At 33.4% G+C, this 14,313-nt stretch overlaps 1 protein-coding gene across 1 annotated transcript; it reads left to right on the forward strand.

Moving 5' to 3' along the window:
* The first annotated feature begins 8,092 nt into the window (after positions 1-8,092).
* LOC142176508 (receptor-like protein EIX2) lies at positions 8,093-10,896 on the forward strand. The gene has a single exon (XM_075244433.1). It carries the CDS (start codon positions 8,173-8,175, stop codon positions 10,813-10,815), a length of 2,643 nt encoding a protein of 880 aa, XP_075100534.1. The 5' UTR covers positions 8,093-8,172; the 3' UTR covers positions 10,816-10,896.
* The last annotated feature ends 3,417 nt before the right edge of the window (positions 10,897-14,313 follow it).

Genomic DNA, 14,313 nt, shown 5'->3' on the forward strand with positions numbered 1-14,313 from the left:
TTGAATTTGAAAAATATTACTCCCTCCATTCCTTTTTAGTCTGTTTAAAAAAGAATAATCTATTTTTAAGTTTGAAAAAAATATTTTAACTTAAACTTTTAACTCTACCCTTAATTAGAAGTTTTATATGCTTGTTTCGTTTGGCTGTCCAATGCTTTCTATACATTGCAAGTAACCAGTAATTAAAGACACATTTCAAAATGTTTGAATGTTTAATTTTCTAAGTTTTCAGATCAACAAATTGTAACAACTACCTCATTCAATGAATTAAAGTACCGAGCAACTTCGTAATATGTATTATGACTTGCATGTGCGGTCGAATTTGATTTTCGGAAGATTCGAAATTAAATTGAAAGAACAATTCTCATTTTTGAAGCTTAAATGAAAAGATTTGACCGGAGTTTGACTTTTGAGCTAACGGCTCCAGAATGGAGTTTTGATGATGTATATAGCTTTGTATGGTAATTTCGGACTTAGACGTATGTCCGGATTTGGATTTGAACTCCGTAGGACAATTTGATGCATTTTGGCGAAAGTTGGAAAATAGAAGATTTTTTGGAAAGCTCGGCACGAAGGTCGAATTGTTGATAACGAGGCCGGATTTCGATTCTGGAAATTGGAACAGCTCCACTATGTCATTTATGACTCGTGTGCAAAATTTGAAGTTATTCTGTATTAATTTGATATGTTTCAGCGCAAAATATAAAAGTTGGAAGATTTAAAAACTCATAATTCGATTCGATGTGTGACTTATAATTTCAGCATTGTTTGACGTGGTTTGAAGCCTCAACTAAGTTCGTATTGTATTTTGGGATATGTTGGTGTATTTGGTTAAGGTCCCGAGGACCTCGGATGGTTAACGGATCAATTTGGACTTGAAGAAAGCTGCTGGAATTTCTGTTGTTTCTGGACAGCTGGTGCATAACTTCTGCTATGATTTTCGCAGAAGCAGACTGAGGCAGAAGCTGGGCATGATTTTCGCAGAAGCGATCCGTTATCGCATAAGCGACATCGCAGATGCGGTGCTTCTGTACGCAGATGCGAAAATTTTACTGCCAGTGAGGATCACAAATGCGAGGTTTGTCTCGCAAAAGCGAGCTCGCAGAAGCGCAAGAATCTATCCGCAGAAGCGATCCTTTGTCGTAGAAGCGACATCGCAGATGTGATGCTTCTGTCCGTAGAAGCGACATTTAAGGACCAAAAATCAGTCATTTTGCCATTTTCGATTGGGATTTCGGAGCTCGGTTTTGGGGCGATTTTGGAGGAATTCTTCACGACGTTGACTTGGGTAAGTGTCCTATATCCAAAAGTGATTATATTTTATAAATCCATGGTTATATTCATCATTTATTTCGGATTTAAATGGAAGAAATTAAGATTTTTGCAAAACTTTTCAAGAACAATAAATTACGATTTGGAGGTCGAGTTCTTATCGGAATTTGATAAAATTGGTATGGTTGAACTCGTATCGGAATGAATGTCCTGATTTCATAAATATTATGTTGAGTTACGAGAGGTGGGCCCCGTGTTGACTTTCGGTTGACTTTTTAATGTAAAATTTTAAGTCGACATTTTACTATCCGGAATTGCTTCTGATGAATTTTAATGAAGTTATAATTAATCTGGATAGATTTGAGCTGTATGGAGATCAATACAAGCAAGAAAACTATTTTGGAATACCGGCCTAACTTCAAAAATGTAAGTATCTTGTCTAATCTTGTGTGGGGGAATTTTCTCTTAGGCAATGAGTCTTATGTGGAAATTGTGTGATAGGAAACCATGTATGCCATGTGACGAGTACGTACTTGGTTTATATATGTAAATTATATCGGTTAAACTTTGTAGACACCCTTATGTAATTAATTGGAAATGGTTGGTGGCACTTAGTAAATCCTTGATTTGTCATGCCTCATTCTTTGTTTGTCGAGTTTGTATTTTATATTATAAACTAGTGATATAGCCCGCGCTTCGCGCGGTTGTAAATAACATTAGTAATTTATAGTAACTGATATTGTTGTAAATTTTTTCGAGATAAAATAGATTATATTTTTCGTGTATATGCATATAGTAACTTTTAATATCTCAATAAATTATTAAAAGCTCATATATATATATATATCACAAATTAAAGTCCATTTAAAATGGTTAAAAGAAGGAAAAACATAACAAAAGTTGGAGACATATTCGGCGAGGCCGTAAAGCATGAGTCAACTGACAACAATTAAATATGTCTCTTTGATAGTCCTTATGACAATGAACAATTGTACAAGCAGTGGCTAAGATAACAATTTAAAAAATAAAATACTTTATACTGTAAATCACCAGCCAAGAGTGTAATAAAGTTTAGTTTTGATATATCATTACTATCTTGAGACAAATTAAGCAAAATATTTTTTTTAAAAAAAGAACCGGAATTCAAGCAACATATTAAACAGAGGGATTATAAAGAAGGAAATGTTAGTACGATAGACTACAACCGAAAACGAAAAAAGGATGATGAAGCTTACAATGCTATCGTAGAGGAGGCATCAATAAGTCATTATGCCACTACTAAACGACTGTTTCAAGTTGAATAGGAATAAGCTTTCAAGTTGAAAATTTTACTCTTTGTTGGGCAAAACAGATAAACAACCTTATCCATGTTTGCAAATTAAGATTTTGCAAACTCTAAAACAAATACAATCTATGTAATTTACCTCAACTTGGTGATGGAGGGATTGCACCTGGTTAATGATCTCACCAAGTATCAATCAATAGTTTTTCCAAACATCTATTTTAAAAAACAATAAACTAACCATATCAGAATTTTATATATTTTTCTCTTAAAAATAATAAACATCTTGATAGGCTCATAGCAATAACAGAAGCTAGTATCTGTATCCCATGATCTTGATGTAGCATTGCATCAAATTCTTCTTGCTTGTTCTACTAACAATAACTTTATTTCGGCTTTAGATAACGCTGGTTTTGACCCTCCATTATTAGTAATGTAGCTTCACGATTTTACAACATCTTGCAAGTCACTTTAGCTATATCATATCATATATAGTATTATACTAAGAGTGGGAAACTCCTATCTTCAAAGTTAGATTACAATTTTACCCCTGCAATAAACCAAAATGTAATTAAACATATACTAATAATTAGTACTTAAAATTTTAGTTACATAATTGTTGAATTACAAGCTCAGCAGCACAACAATAAATCTACGACCCAGCCAATTCAGCCTTGATTGTTTGTTTCTTTTATCTTCCAGGGATAAATAAATTTTATTGTTCCTTTAATATTCTAAGTTTACAAGATCATTCATCTACCAAACCAAATATCCATTTATCTATTTTCCATTTTTTAATTTTCTTTATTCAAAATTCTACCTCCCTTTCAATGGACTAATTAATACACTTAATAATGATATTAATGTAATTCTTTAGTGTACGTTATACAAAATTCAAATGATAGTGGTAAAATGACGGTTCGTTTTTTTCAATTGCATATAATCCTCATCTCTATTCATAAAAACTTCTCAATATATGTAAATCAAAGGTCACTCATTGAAAACTGATTTGATTATCCATGCATTAAATATACCAAAATTTTTTGCTAAAAACATCAGCATTAAACCAGAATTTCATGTGCTATTCATTCCTTCAGATTTTTTTCCCTCTATCTTTATTTTCTTACCTATAATTTTGTTGGCCTAGAATTTATTGTTACTTTGGATGTACTTCTATTTACCGTATATTTTTGTTTTGGGTAATATATTGATGTGTTATTTTTGCCTGATAATAGTTGTTTCCAAATGTTATTTGTTCTTTTCTATTTTTGAGTTTGGTGATTCATTTATTTGTTATGTTTGGCTAATAATATGATTTTCAGTTGATGTAGTTATCGATCTATTGTTTTGCTTCGTTTTGTTTTGAAATTAAGAACTGGAACTCCCAATACGATCTCTAATGGATATGAGTTAATTTCTTGAAGTGAAACGGAAGAGAAAAAGACACGAATTGTGTGGAATACCGAGCGGATTAGTGGGGGGATGAATGACACAATATTATATTCATGCAAATGCTATTTTTGATTGGTGAAGTCTAATGTTGCTACCTTATTGTGTAAGCATTATCTCTTCTATTTTTATTTTTCATCATCAAACTTTATTTTCATTTTAGTTATATGATATCTAACTCTTAAAAAAGATATAAATCTAGGGAATTTGCATAGATATTGTTGTCAGATTTGAGTCACCTCTACCGTCCTTTTTTTCATCCGTTCTAAAATTTTAATGCAATTATAGTAATGTGATATATCAATATTTAAGGAAATTACAAACTTAAGAAGGTTGATCAGTATATACTTCTTTCATCTTAAACTACATGAGTGATACAATTTTTCATGTTAAAAATTAATTGAAGAGGAAAAGTAGGGATGATGAAGGAAATATATATTTTACATATTTGTCTTTTGGCTTTTATTTTCATGTTTCCTTGTAGTTTGATTAATTAACTTTTTTCTAACCAAGATTAATATCATGTGGGTCTTTCATGTAATAATATTTACTTTTTAAATAAACACTTGCATATATGAGCATTAGTCATTCAATTTCTTTGCAAGACATACTTGTCGACTATAAATCTTCTGTCTCCGAATTTTATTTTGGATTGATGTAGACAAATTCTCTAAGAACATCACTCATATAAAAAGATTAGCTACGCATATTTGCACCTTATAATAATACCAAAATAACTTAATCACTAAACATACACATGTACTCAACCATTTTAAGTTCAATGTCATATCGCTTTAAGAATTCATCATTTTTAACTTGCATTTCCATTTTATATATGTCATTACACACAAGATTGGGATACACATGCAACGCACGTGTTCGAAAACTAGTAGTAGATACATATGAATTCATACCTTCAAAAATACAATGAGTTTAATTATAAAACCCTTAAAGGTTAAATCTAAGAAACTTAAAATCCGCATTTACCTCTGCGCTTACACTACTAAACACATGCCCTAAACTGAGGAAAAAATATTCTAACAGTGGTATCAAAGTCAGCTTGTACACCTCCACTAATTCTACGGGATACTTGTTACATCTTACCAACACGGATACTGAATAACTCTATCCATCAAGAGTTGGACAAATTAAAACAAATTACTTAGTGTTTTTACCTACAGATTTTAGACTTACTCGGTCTCCTCTTCTACTTTTTGCTTAATTTTTAAGTGAATAATACCATCTAATTAAATAATAAAATAGTATCACCAAACTCTAAAAGGTGATAAAAGTTGTTTTCACTTCATCAAGTGGAGCGTTGTTACATTGCCCCAAACAACAATCTTGATATTTTCAAAGGGGAAAACATGAATAGAATATTCTCATAGTAGCAAAACCGATGAATAATAGTCCAAGGTGTAGTTATCCTCTCATAACTCATCTAGAGGGCCATCACAGTCATCCTTCACTTTCATCAAAGAAAATTAAACTTTCTCTCTTGCGAAAATATTTGTTGATCCGATAGCTTAGAAAATTAAACATTCAAATATCGCGGTCAACTTTTCTTACTTATGCAAATGCCAGGAAACGGGGAAGTGAATCCTAACATTTTGAAATGTGTCTTTAATTACTGGTTATTTGCAATGTATAAAAAGTATTGGACAACCTAAAGAAACAAGCATACAAAAGCTTCTCATTAAGGGTAGAGTTGAAAGTTTAAGTTAATTTTTTTTAAACTTAAAAAGAGATCATTCTTTTTGAAACAGACTAAAAAAGAACAAAGAAAGTAATATTTTATCAAAGTCAAGAAAAATCCAACAAATCGTATCCACAACTTTATCATGGTCCTATTTGGGTCCACATGTACACCTTCCCATTTGATGAAGTAAAAGCCACCCTGCTAGATCCATTAGAGCGTGTTTGGTAGGACTGCAATTATTACTTAAAAATTATTTTCAATGAGAAAAATATTTTTCTGGGAAATAATTTTCATTATTTGGGGGTAAATGACTTCCCTCGCTTATGGACAAAAGTTATTTTTCTTACCACTCTCTTGACTCTTTTATATTCATCAACCAATTTCTAATCAAAAAGTTCTTTCATCAAATCAAACACAAGCTTTCAAACAAAGAAATGAAAAAAGATTAAAAAAAACACCATTAACTTCATAAACACATTGAATGACTTATTGATGGAATAAAAAGCTAAGCAAACTAAGGTTAGCGCATCAAATGCGTGAGACAGTGAAGGAAAGTTCTTCTGCCCCAAAGTAGGGGTTTGAGTGAATAAAAACAAGTCGTGAAGAAAATGGCACCATAGTTCTTTGATTAAACGGCAAAGAAGACTTCGTAGAAAGACTTCATAATGTCTTATCAAGTATTAAGAAAAAAAACAAAGACGAAGACTTCTTAATGGAGTCTGAGTGGGTTCATGTACACCTTGATGAAATGAAAATTATATATTAGATTCACCAACTATTGTCCTTTCATAACAAAGAAAAGAAAAGAGATAAAAATCTAATAGATAATAAATTGATAAATATATTTATCATTAACTTCATATAAAATAGATGTTAGAAGACCTTTTCTCCATGTTGGATCTACTACCCAAATAGTAGGGGGAAATTTGCACAAAAGGGAATACTTTCATGCTGCTATTTAAATATTGTTTTCAATTAAGATATTTGTAATAAAGGTTATTTTCACTTCATCATGACCCAAACAAAGACCTTGATATTGAGTTGTGGAGAAGACTTATTGTTGTTGGAGTCCTCTTGATTTAGCAAGAAGTTAAATTAAGTTCCACCAATTATAATTTTTTGTATATTAAAAGGAAAAATATATTCCCATGTAACTTTCTCCAATAAATTCTTAGACAGTATTATTCATTTTTAATATGCAAAAAATTTATTAAGACACTTTTCAATATGATAATATTATTACTAATGTTTAAAATATGTATTTTATGAAAATTATGGTTTACTCAACAACCAAATTTCAATCGAAAATGACTTCTCTCGCAAACACTTACAACTTTCAAACCAAAAAAAAAGAAAGGAGATAAAAATTAACTAAGGGAAATGGATAAGGGAAAATGATGAATCGTATAAATTAGACAATTAAATATCTAAAAAGAAGCTATATAAAACTTAGAAAGGGTGAAAATACATTCTGCGCTTCTAATCCGCTTCAACCTGATGAAACTTATTCAATGATTATCGCTAGTTGTTTTGGTCCCAAATCTTTATGGTTTGAGACAATTAAGGAAAATTCTTCTACCCCAAAATAGGGGTTTAAGTGAATAGAAACAAATCATTGGTACGTGAAGAAAAGGGCACCATGGGCAAAGAAGACTTTGTAGAAAGACTTGTTCTACGAAGACTATTTAATGAACAAGGAAAATTACTAGTATATTATCTTGGTTTTAATTTATGTGATAACGTTTTTCATTATAAGATGTATGACAACAGTCCATTATATGTCATATAGTTTTCTTTTTTACTCGATAAAACCCTTTTTTGGGTCAGAGGAATTTATTTTCGTCGTTGTGTGATAGTCGTTTCACACACATTTTGATACTTCAAATTTTTCCAATGCTGTCATCTTCTTGGTGGAAACTTCAAAGGCATACTTTTTGGACACTGATAGAGTACCTTTTATAATATATTTTATCCAAAAGTTGAGGAATGTTTATGGCTAATCTGATGGTTTGAAAATATTTTACGTTTTAATCTCTTTAGAGTTGAGAGATCATTATTTTTCATGGAATTAACTAAGAAATTACCTCCAAGTAAGGGTAATTTTATTTACTAAAAAAAGGTAATTTTTCCTCCAATTAAAGAATTTATAAAATGATCAGTACAAACTAAAAGGAGTTTAGGACGGTGTTATAGCCCCGAACAATGACACTTATTGTACTCTGCAGAAGACTTGAGTTAGCAAGAAATTGAGATCCACCAATTATATTCTTTTGTATAGTTTTTAAAAGGACAAAATACTTTAAAATCAACAAGTCTTCGAATTTTACGGTCAATATCTTTCTAGACAATGTATTCTTCAACTACAGAGCTCTTAATTCTATATATATGTATACCTTCCCTAATAACACTCTATAAGCAAACAACTATTTAATACATACTTTTCAGTTCCTAGTCTAAACCTTTGCACATCATGAAGGTGTTAGCAATAACATTCTGTTTTTTCTTGTTTTTCATTTTGACAAACACCAAGCTTAGTGTTTGTATTGGCATTTGCAGAGAAAATGAGCAACAAACGTTGGAGAGTCTAAAGAAAGAAGTATATGATCACGCAAATTTTCTCTTCTCTTGGATTGTTGGAAAAGATTGTTGTGAATGGGAAGGAGTTGTGTGCCACAATCTAACTCGTCATGTGATTGAGCTACACATAGGCAATGGTTTGTACGTGCACTTATCAAGATATGGTCTAAGGATCTATAACTTTGATTGGCTGCCAAGTCTTTCTAATCTTGAGAACTTGGAGATGGAGGATGTGGATCTCAGCAATGTAACTAACTGGCTGCAGGTCATTAACATGCTTCCTTCTCTTGTTGATGTTCGTTTATATAAGTGTAGTCTTCATCATATACCGCCTCTACTTCATCATAATTTTTCTTCACTTGAAACACTCGACCTTTCTGGGAACAACTTTAGTTCATCTATTCCCAAATGGGTTTTCAATCTCCCTAATCTTGTTTCTCTTAATTTGGCTTATAGTAATTTAATTGGTGCGATACCGCGTGAGGCCGGAAATGTAACAAAACTTAGAAATCTATATCTTGCATACAACAAGCTCAACTCCACTATCCCGAATTGGATCTATCGATGCAAAGATTTGGATTCACTTTTTCTTAACGCAAACAATATTAAGGGATTAGTTTCAAATGCGATTTCAAATTTGAGCTCAATAACTAGTATTGACCTTTCTGAAAATATGCTTTCTGGAAAATTACCGAATGTCATTGGAAAGTTATCGAAATTAAGTTCACTTTCTCTCTCAAAAAATCTATTCGAGGGAGAAGTATTTGAATTGTTCAACAGTAGGAGTAATTTCCTTCCAGCAGGATTGAGAAATAGTTTTTCTTTGACGCAATTGGGATTAGGAAACAACAAACTGACTGGAACACTCCCAGAAAGTCTTGGCCAACTCTCAATGCTAGAATGGTTTGACATCTCTAACAATAGGTTGGAAGGTGTTGTAACAGAAAATCATTTCACTAACTTGACAAAATTAGAATATTTCAAAGCATCTGATAATAATCTGACTTTAGGAGTGAGTCAGAATTGGATTCCATCTTTCCAAGCCTTAGATATTGAAATAAGCGGCTGGAATATAGGTCCTCACTTTCCCATGTGGCTCCAAACTCAAAAATATATACAGCGTGTGGACATATCAAATGGTGGAATACAAGGTGAGGTCCCAACTTGGTTTTGGAACTTATCTTCCCAAGTTCAGTTTCTCGATCTTTCTCATAACCAATTTGTTGGTGAGGTTCCAATCATTTCAATACCTTCTTGGTTAATGTTATCGGGCAACAAATTCACTGGTCCGCTGCCGCAGATTTCACCGAATGTAAATGCGCTAGACCTCTCGAACAATTCCTTTTCAGGAGGTTTATCTCACTTCTTGTGTGAAACAAATGACAACGTATCCTACATATTGGAGTTCTTAAACCTCGAGGGAAATGATTTGTCAGGAGAAATTCCTGATTGTTGGATAAATTGGCCAGAGTTGATAGTTTTAAACTTGAGGGACAATAACTTGATTGGAGGCATACCAAAATCCATGGAGGTTTTAAGTAATTTGAAATCTTTGGACTTCCGAAGAAATCGGCTTACTGGTCCACTACCTTCATCATTGTCAGACTGTACAAAGTTGCTGAAAATCGATTTAGCTGAGAACGAATTCGTTGGACAACTGCCACCATGGTTAGGAATGAAGTTTTCAGATCTGATAATCCTTAGCCTTAGCTCAAACAGATTTTATGGTGAATTGCCTCCAGAAATTTGTTACCTCAAAGATCTTCAAATCTTAGACCTTGCCAACAATAGTTTCTTTGGAACTATACCAAGGTGTATAGGCAATTTAACAGCAATGATCGTCGGAAGTAAGTGGAGGGAAGCTGATATTGATTACAATTATAATTATAGTAGAGTACCTGTGAGAGAAAGCGCAATGGTGACAACTAAAGGCAATATTTACCAGTATGATAAAACATTGGCATTGGTTACTAGCATGGATATGTCTATCAATAATCTCTCTGGAGATATTCCCATAAGTTTCACCAGTCTTGTAGAATTGAGAATCTGTAATTTCTCAAAAAACCATCTGACAGGTAGGATCCCAAATGGCATTGGCGACATGAAAGTGCTCGAATCCCTTGATCTTTCAGAAAATCAACTTTCCGGTCAAATCCCGCAAAGCATTTCGAGTTTGTCAACTTTGAGCTTCCTGAATCTGTCTTATAACAGTTTGTCAGGAAAGATACCTGTGGGCAGTCAACTTCAAAGCTTTAATTCCTCGAGTTTCCAGGGAAATGAGCTTTGTGGGCTTCCACTCTTGGTGAACTGCAGTTTAGGTGGTCAAATTCGTCATGTTGATACCGAAAAGGATGAGCGAGATGAAGATGAACTGGATTGGTTCTACATTGCAATGTCAATAGGATTTGGTCTTAACTTTTGGGGAGTATGTTCTTGTTTGCTTTTCAAGAGATCGTGGAGACATGCTTATTATCGTTTTTTAGATAGTTGTTGGGAATCCTTGTGTGTAAAGATACAAGTATGGGAATGGATATGATGGAGGAGATTGTTATTCTCAAAAGTCTTATTCTATGCTTACTTTTCCTTTAATAAATAATAAAAGACGGTTTGTAGTTGATACTTTGTTTAGGCATTTTATTTTAATCTCCCTAGTTGTAGTAGATAACTGTTCGTAAATGATACGCCTTTTGTGTTGTACTACAGCATATCTGCACATCAGCACATCAGCAAGGACTAAAACATATCTTTTCATATGATTGCTGAAAACAAATTCCTGAATTGCTTCCAAAATCCCAGCAATGGAAGTATACTTATTTCCTAAAACTTTGGATAGTTATCTGCTCTATCCATTTTTTTCGTTGGAATTTAACTTCTGTATGTTGCTTTAACATAAAGATATGCTTTTGACGATGAGATAAACATAATTTATCGTTTATGGCAAACATCGTTTTCTGATTTAACTAGAACAGAGAACAATACTAAGGAGATATTTCTAGCAAAATGCTTTCCATTCTGTCAAACATCGCTTTCTGATTTGGTATGATATTACGGAAGAAGAACAGAAAACAATGCAATCAAATGAAACTAGTTAAGTTGAGGAATTTGGTAGAGCAAAAGAATGTTAATTACTCCGAGCAATGTATAAACTGTGCAATGTAAGCATAACTTCACACTCAGCTATAAGAGCTGTAATAGATTGCATATTGTTACCAAAATGCTTATGCTTTTAGTTGTTAAATTATTGAGAAAGAAAATGATTGCTTATACTTTGCTGATAGACTACAGTCAAGGTGTTTGTCAATTCATTAGAGAATTTACTTTCACCAACTGAGCTAAGAGCTATAATAGCTTATATATAGTTACCAAAATCCTGACAAAGAAAGAAAAAAATGCCAAGTTGATATCAGAAAATCATACATAATAACCTATACAGTGCTGATGCTTTTAGTTGTTAAATTATTGGGAAGCAATTTTTTATTTTATTTTTGATTAATAAGAAACTAACTTTTTGTCGCGTACTATCGTTTTGATTCTATTAGAGCTTGGCATTCAAGAGTGGACATATATGCGCATGGTAAAAGATTAAAAAAATCTATCAACTTTCTGGAGCAAATATAAGGATTTTATCACTTTTTCTATTTGTCATCTGACAATAAATTTCATCCCAAACCGAAGATGCTTCCTCGGCTTCATAGCGCAGCAGACACTACACACTGCTCAACATGATTTAACAAAAAAAAAAGAATGAAAAAAAAAAACAAATCGAAGTAACAAAAAGTAGGAGCAAATAACTTATATCTATGAGAGCATCATTCTCTTTAGTCATCGCAGATATTCCATGTCGACTCTTAAAGTGGGAATTTGAGCAATATTTGGCCAGTAATCCCTCTTCTCAAATCTAGACTTGGTTGAAGCATTGGGCAACTGAGAATAGATAGTGAAAGAATGGAAGAGATTGGAGATTAGGACAACTGAAGATGGTTAGCACAGAGAGGGAGGAGGCAAGCGCTGATTCTGAAATGTATTGGAGCTGATCACAGTAACCGATATTTAGACTTCGAAGTGAAGTGAGGGACGAGGGAATACCTTCTTCAAGTAGTGACCAAACTTGAGATGAATTACAAATAGATAGATATTTCAGAGAAGTGAGGCTTTTGAGAACTTGGCTGCTTATTTACTTTAAAACGTCGAATAGAGCAAGGTGTTGAAGTTGTCAAATATCCCACATCGGTGGTTGACACTTTTGTTTGGGATTTTTTCCCTATAATAGAAAGCCTAATGTTTAGGATTTAAACACACCTCTTATTTGCCTTCTTATCTTCTTAAGGCATTTGTATCTTCTCTTTTAGTATTATTTTACTTGTAATTTTTTAGTGGAATAAAATATTGGTTTTGTCCGAGGAGTAGGCAAAATTAGTCGAACTTCGTAAATTCTGGTGTTTCTTTTATTGTTGCTTTATTGTCTTATTTATTATTTGGTGGTTGTCATAATTTTTGGTATAGTAGTTGTGACTTATTCACACTATAAACATTTGGCTTCCGCAACAATTGGTATCAGAGCAAGGTACTGTCTAAGTATGCTCTGTGGTTGCAGCATAGTCTGATCTTCCATATCAGAAAAGATTTATCTTTGTAACTGAGTCAAGGTTCTATCTGAGTATGCTCTGTGGTTGCAGTTTAGTCTGATCTTCCACACCAGAAAGGAAATAATCTTGATTTATGTCGTCAGCTGTTAAATATTTGTGTCAAAGATGGGAGACAATAAACAAGAAGAATCTACATCAAGTGTCAACAATACGTCATCATTGGCATCTTCGCTTATGATAAGAATTGTGTCAAATGCGAAATTTGCGGTAGAAATATTTGATGGGTCCGGACATTTTGGGATGTGGCAAGGCGAGGTTCTAGATGTCCCTTTTCAACAAGGGCTAGATCTGGCCATTGAAGAAAAGAAACCAGATGTTATTGGAGAAGAAGATTGGAAGATTCTCAACTGTGTTGCTTACGGTACCATTCGATCCAACCTTGCTAGAGAGCAGAAATATCCATACACAAAGGAAACTTCTGCAAGTAAATTATGGAAAGCACTGGAGGATAAATTTTTGAAGAAAAACAGTCAAAATAAATTGTACATAAAGAAGAGATTGTTTCACTTCACCTATGTTCCTGGTACCACGATGAATGAACATATCACCAGTTTCAATAAATTGGTCACAGATTTGCAAAATATGGATACAACTTATGATGATGGTGACTTGGCCTTGATGTTGTTGGCGTCACTTCCTGATGAGTACGAGCACCTTGAAACTACTCTACTCCATGGAAATGACGAAGTTTCTCTCAGAGAAGTTTGTTCGGCTTTGTACATTTATGAACAAAGAAAGCGAGAAAAACAGAAGGGTGGAGAAGGAGAAGCACTATTTGTGAGGGGTCGTCCTCAAAATCAAACGAGGACAAAGAAGGGAAGATCCAAGTCAAGATCGAGACCCAGCAAAGATGAATGTGCCTTTTGTCGAGAAAAGGGGTACTGGAAGAAAGACTGTCCGAAGTTGAAGAATAAGGCCAAACATAACAATGGAAAGGCCATTATGGATTCAAATGTAGTTGATTGTGACGATTCAGACTTCTCATTAGTTACAACAGAGTCATCAACATCATCAGACATATGGTTGATGGACTCGGCTTGTAGCTATCATATGTGTCCCAACATGGACTGGTTCATGGATTTTCAAGAAGGAAAATATGGAGTCATCCACACAGCAGACAACAGCCCTCTTACCTCATATGAAATTGGTTCAATACGATTAAGGAACCATGATGGAATGATCAGAACATTAACAGATGTTCGATATGTACCGGATTTGAAGAAAAATCTCATCTCTGTGGGAGCCCTAGAATCAAAAGGGTTCAAAATCATTGCAGAAAATGGAGTGATGAGAGTATGCTCTGGTGCACTAGTGGTAATGAAGGCCAATCGGAAGAACAATAACATGTACCGTTATCGCGGTAGTACAGTTATTAGGACAACGATAGT

The sequence above is a fragment of the Nicotiana tabacum genome, chromosome 22 (genome assembly GCF_000715075.1).
Source record: "Nicotiana tabacum cultivar K326 chromosome 22, ASM71507v2, whole genome shotgun sequence".
Lineage (NCBI taxonomy): Eukaryota > Viridiplantae > Streptophyta > Magnoliopsida > Solanales > Solanaceae > Nicotiana > Nicotiana tabacum.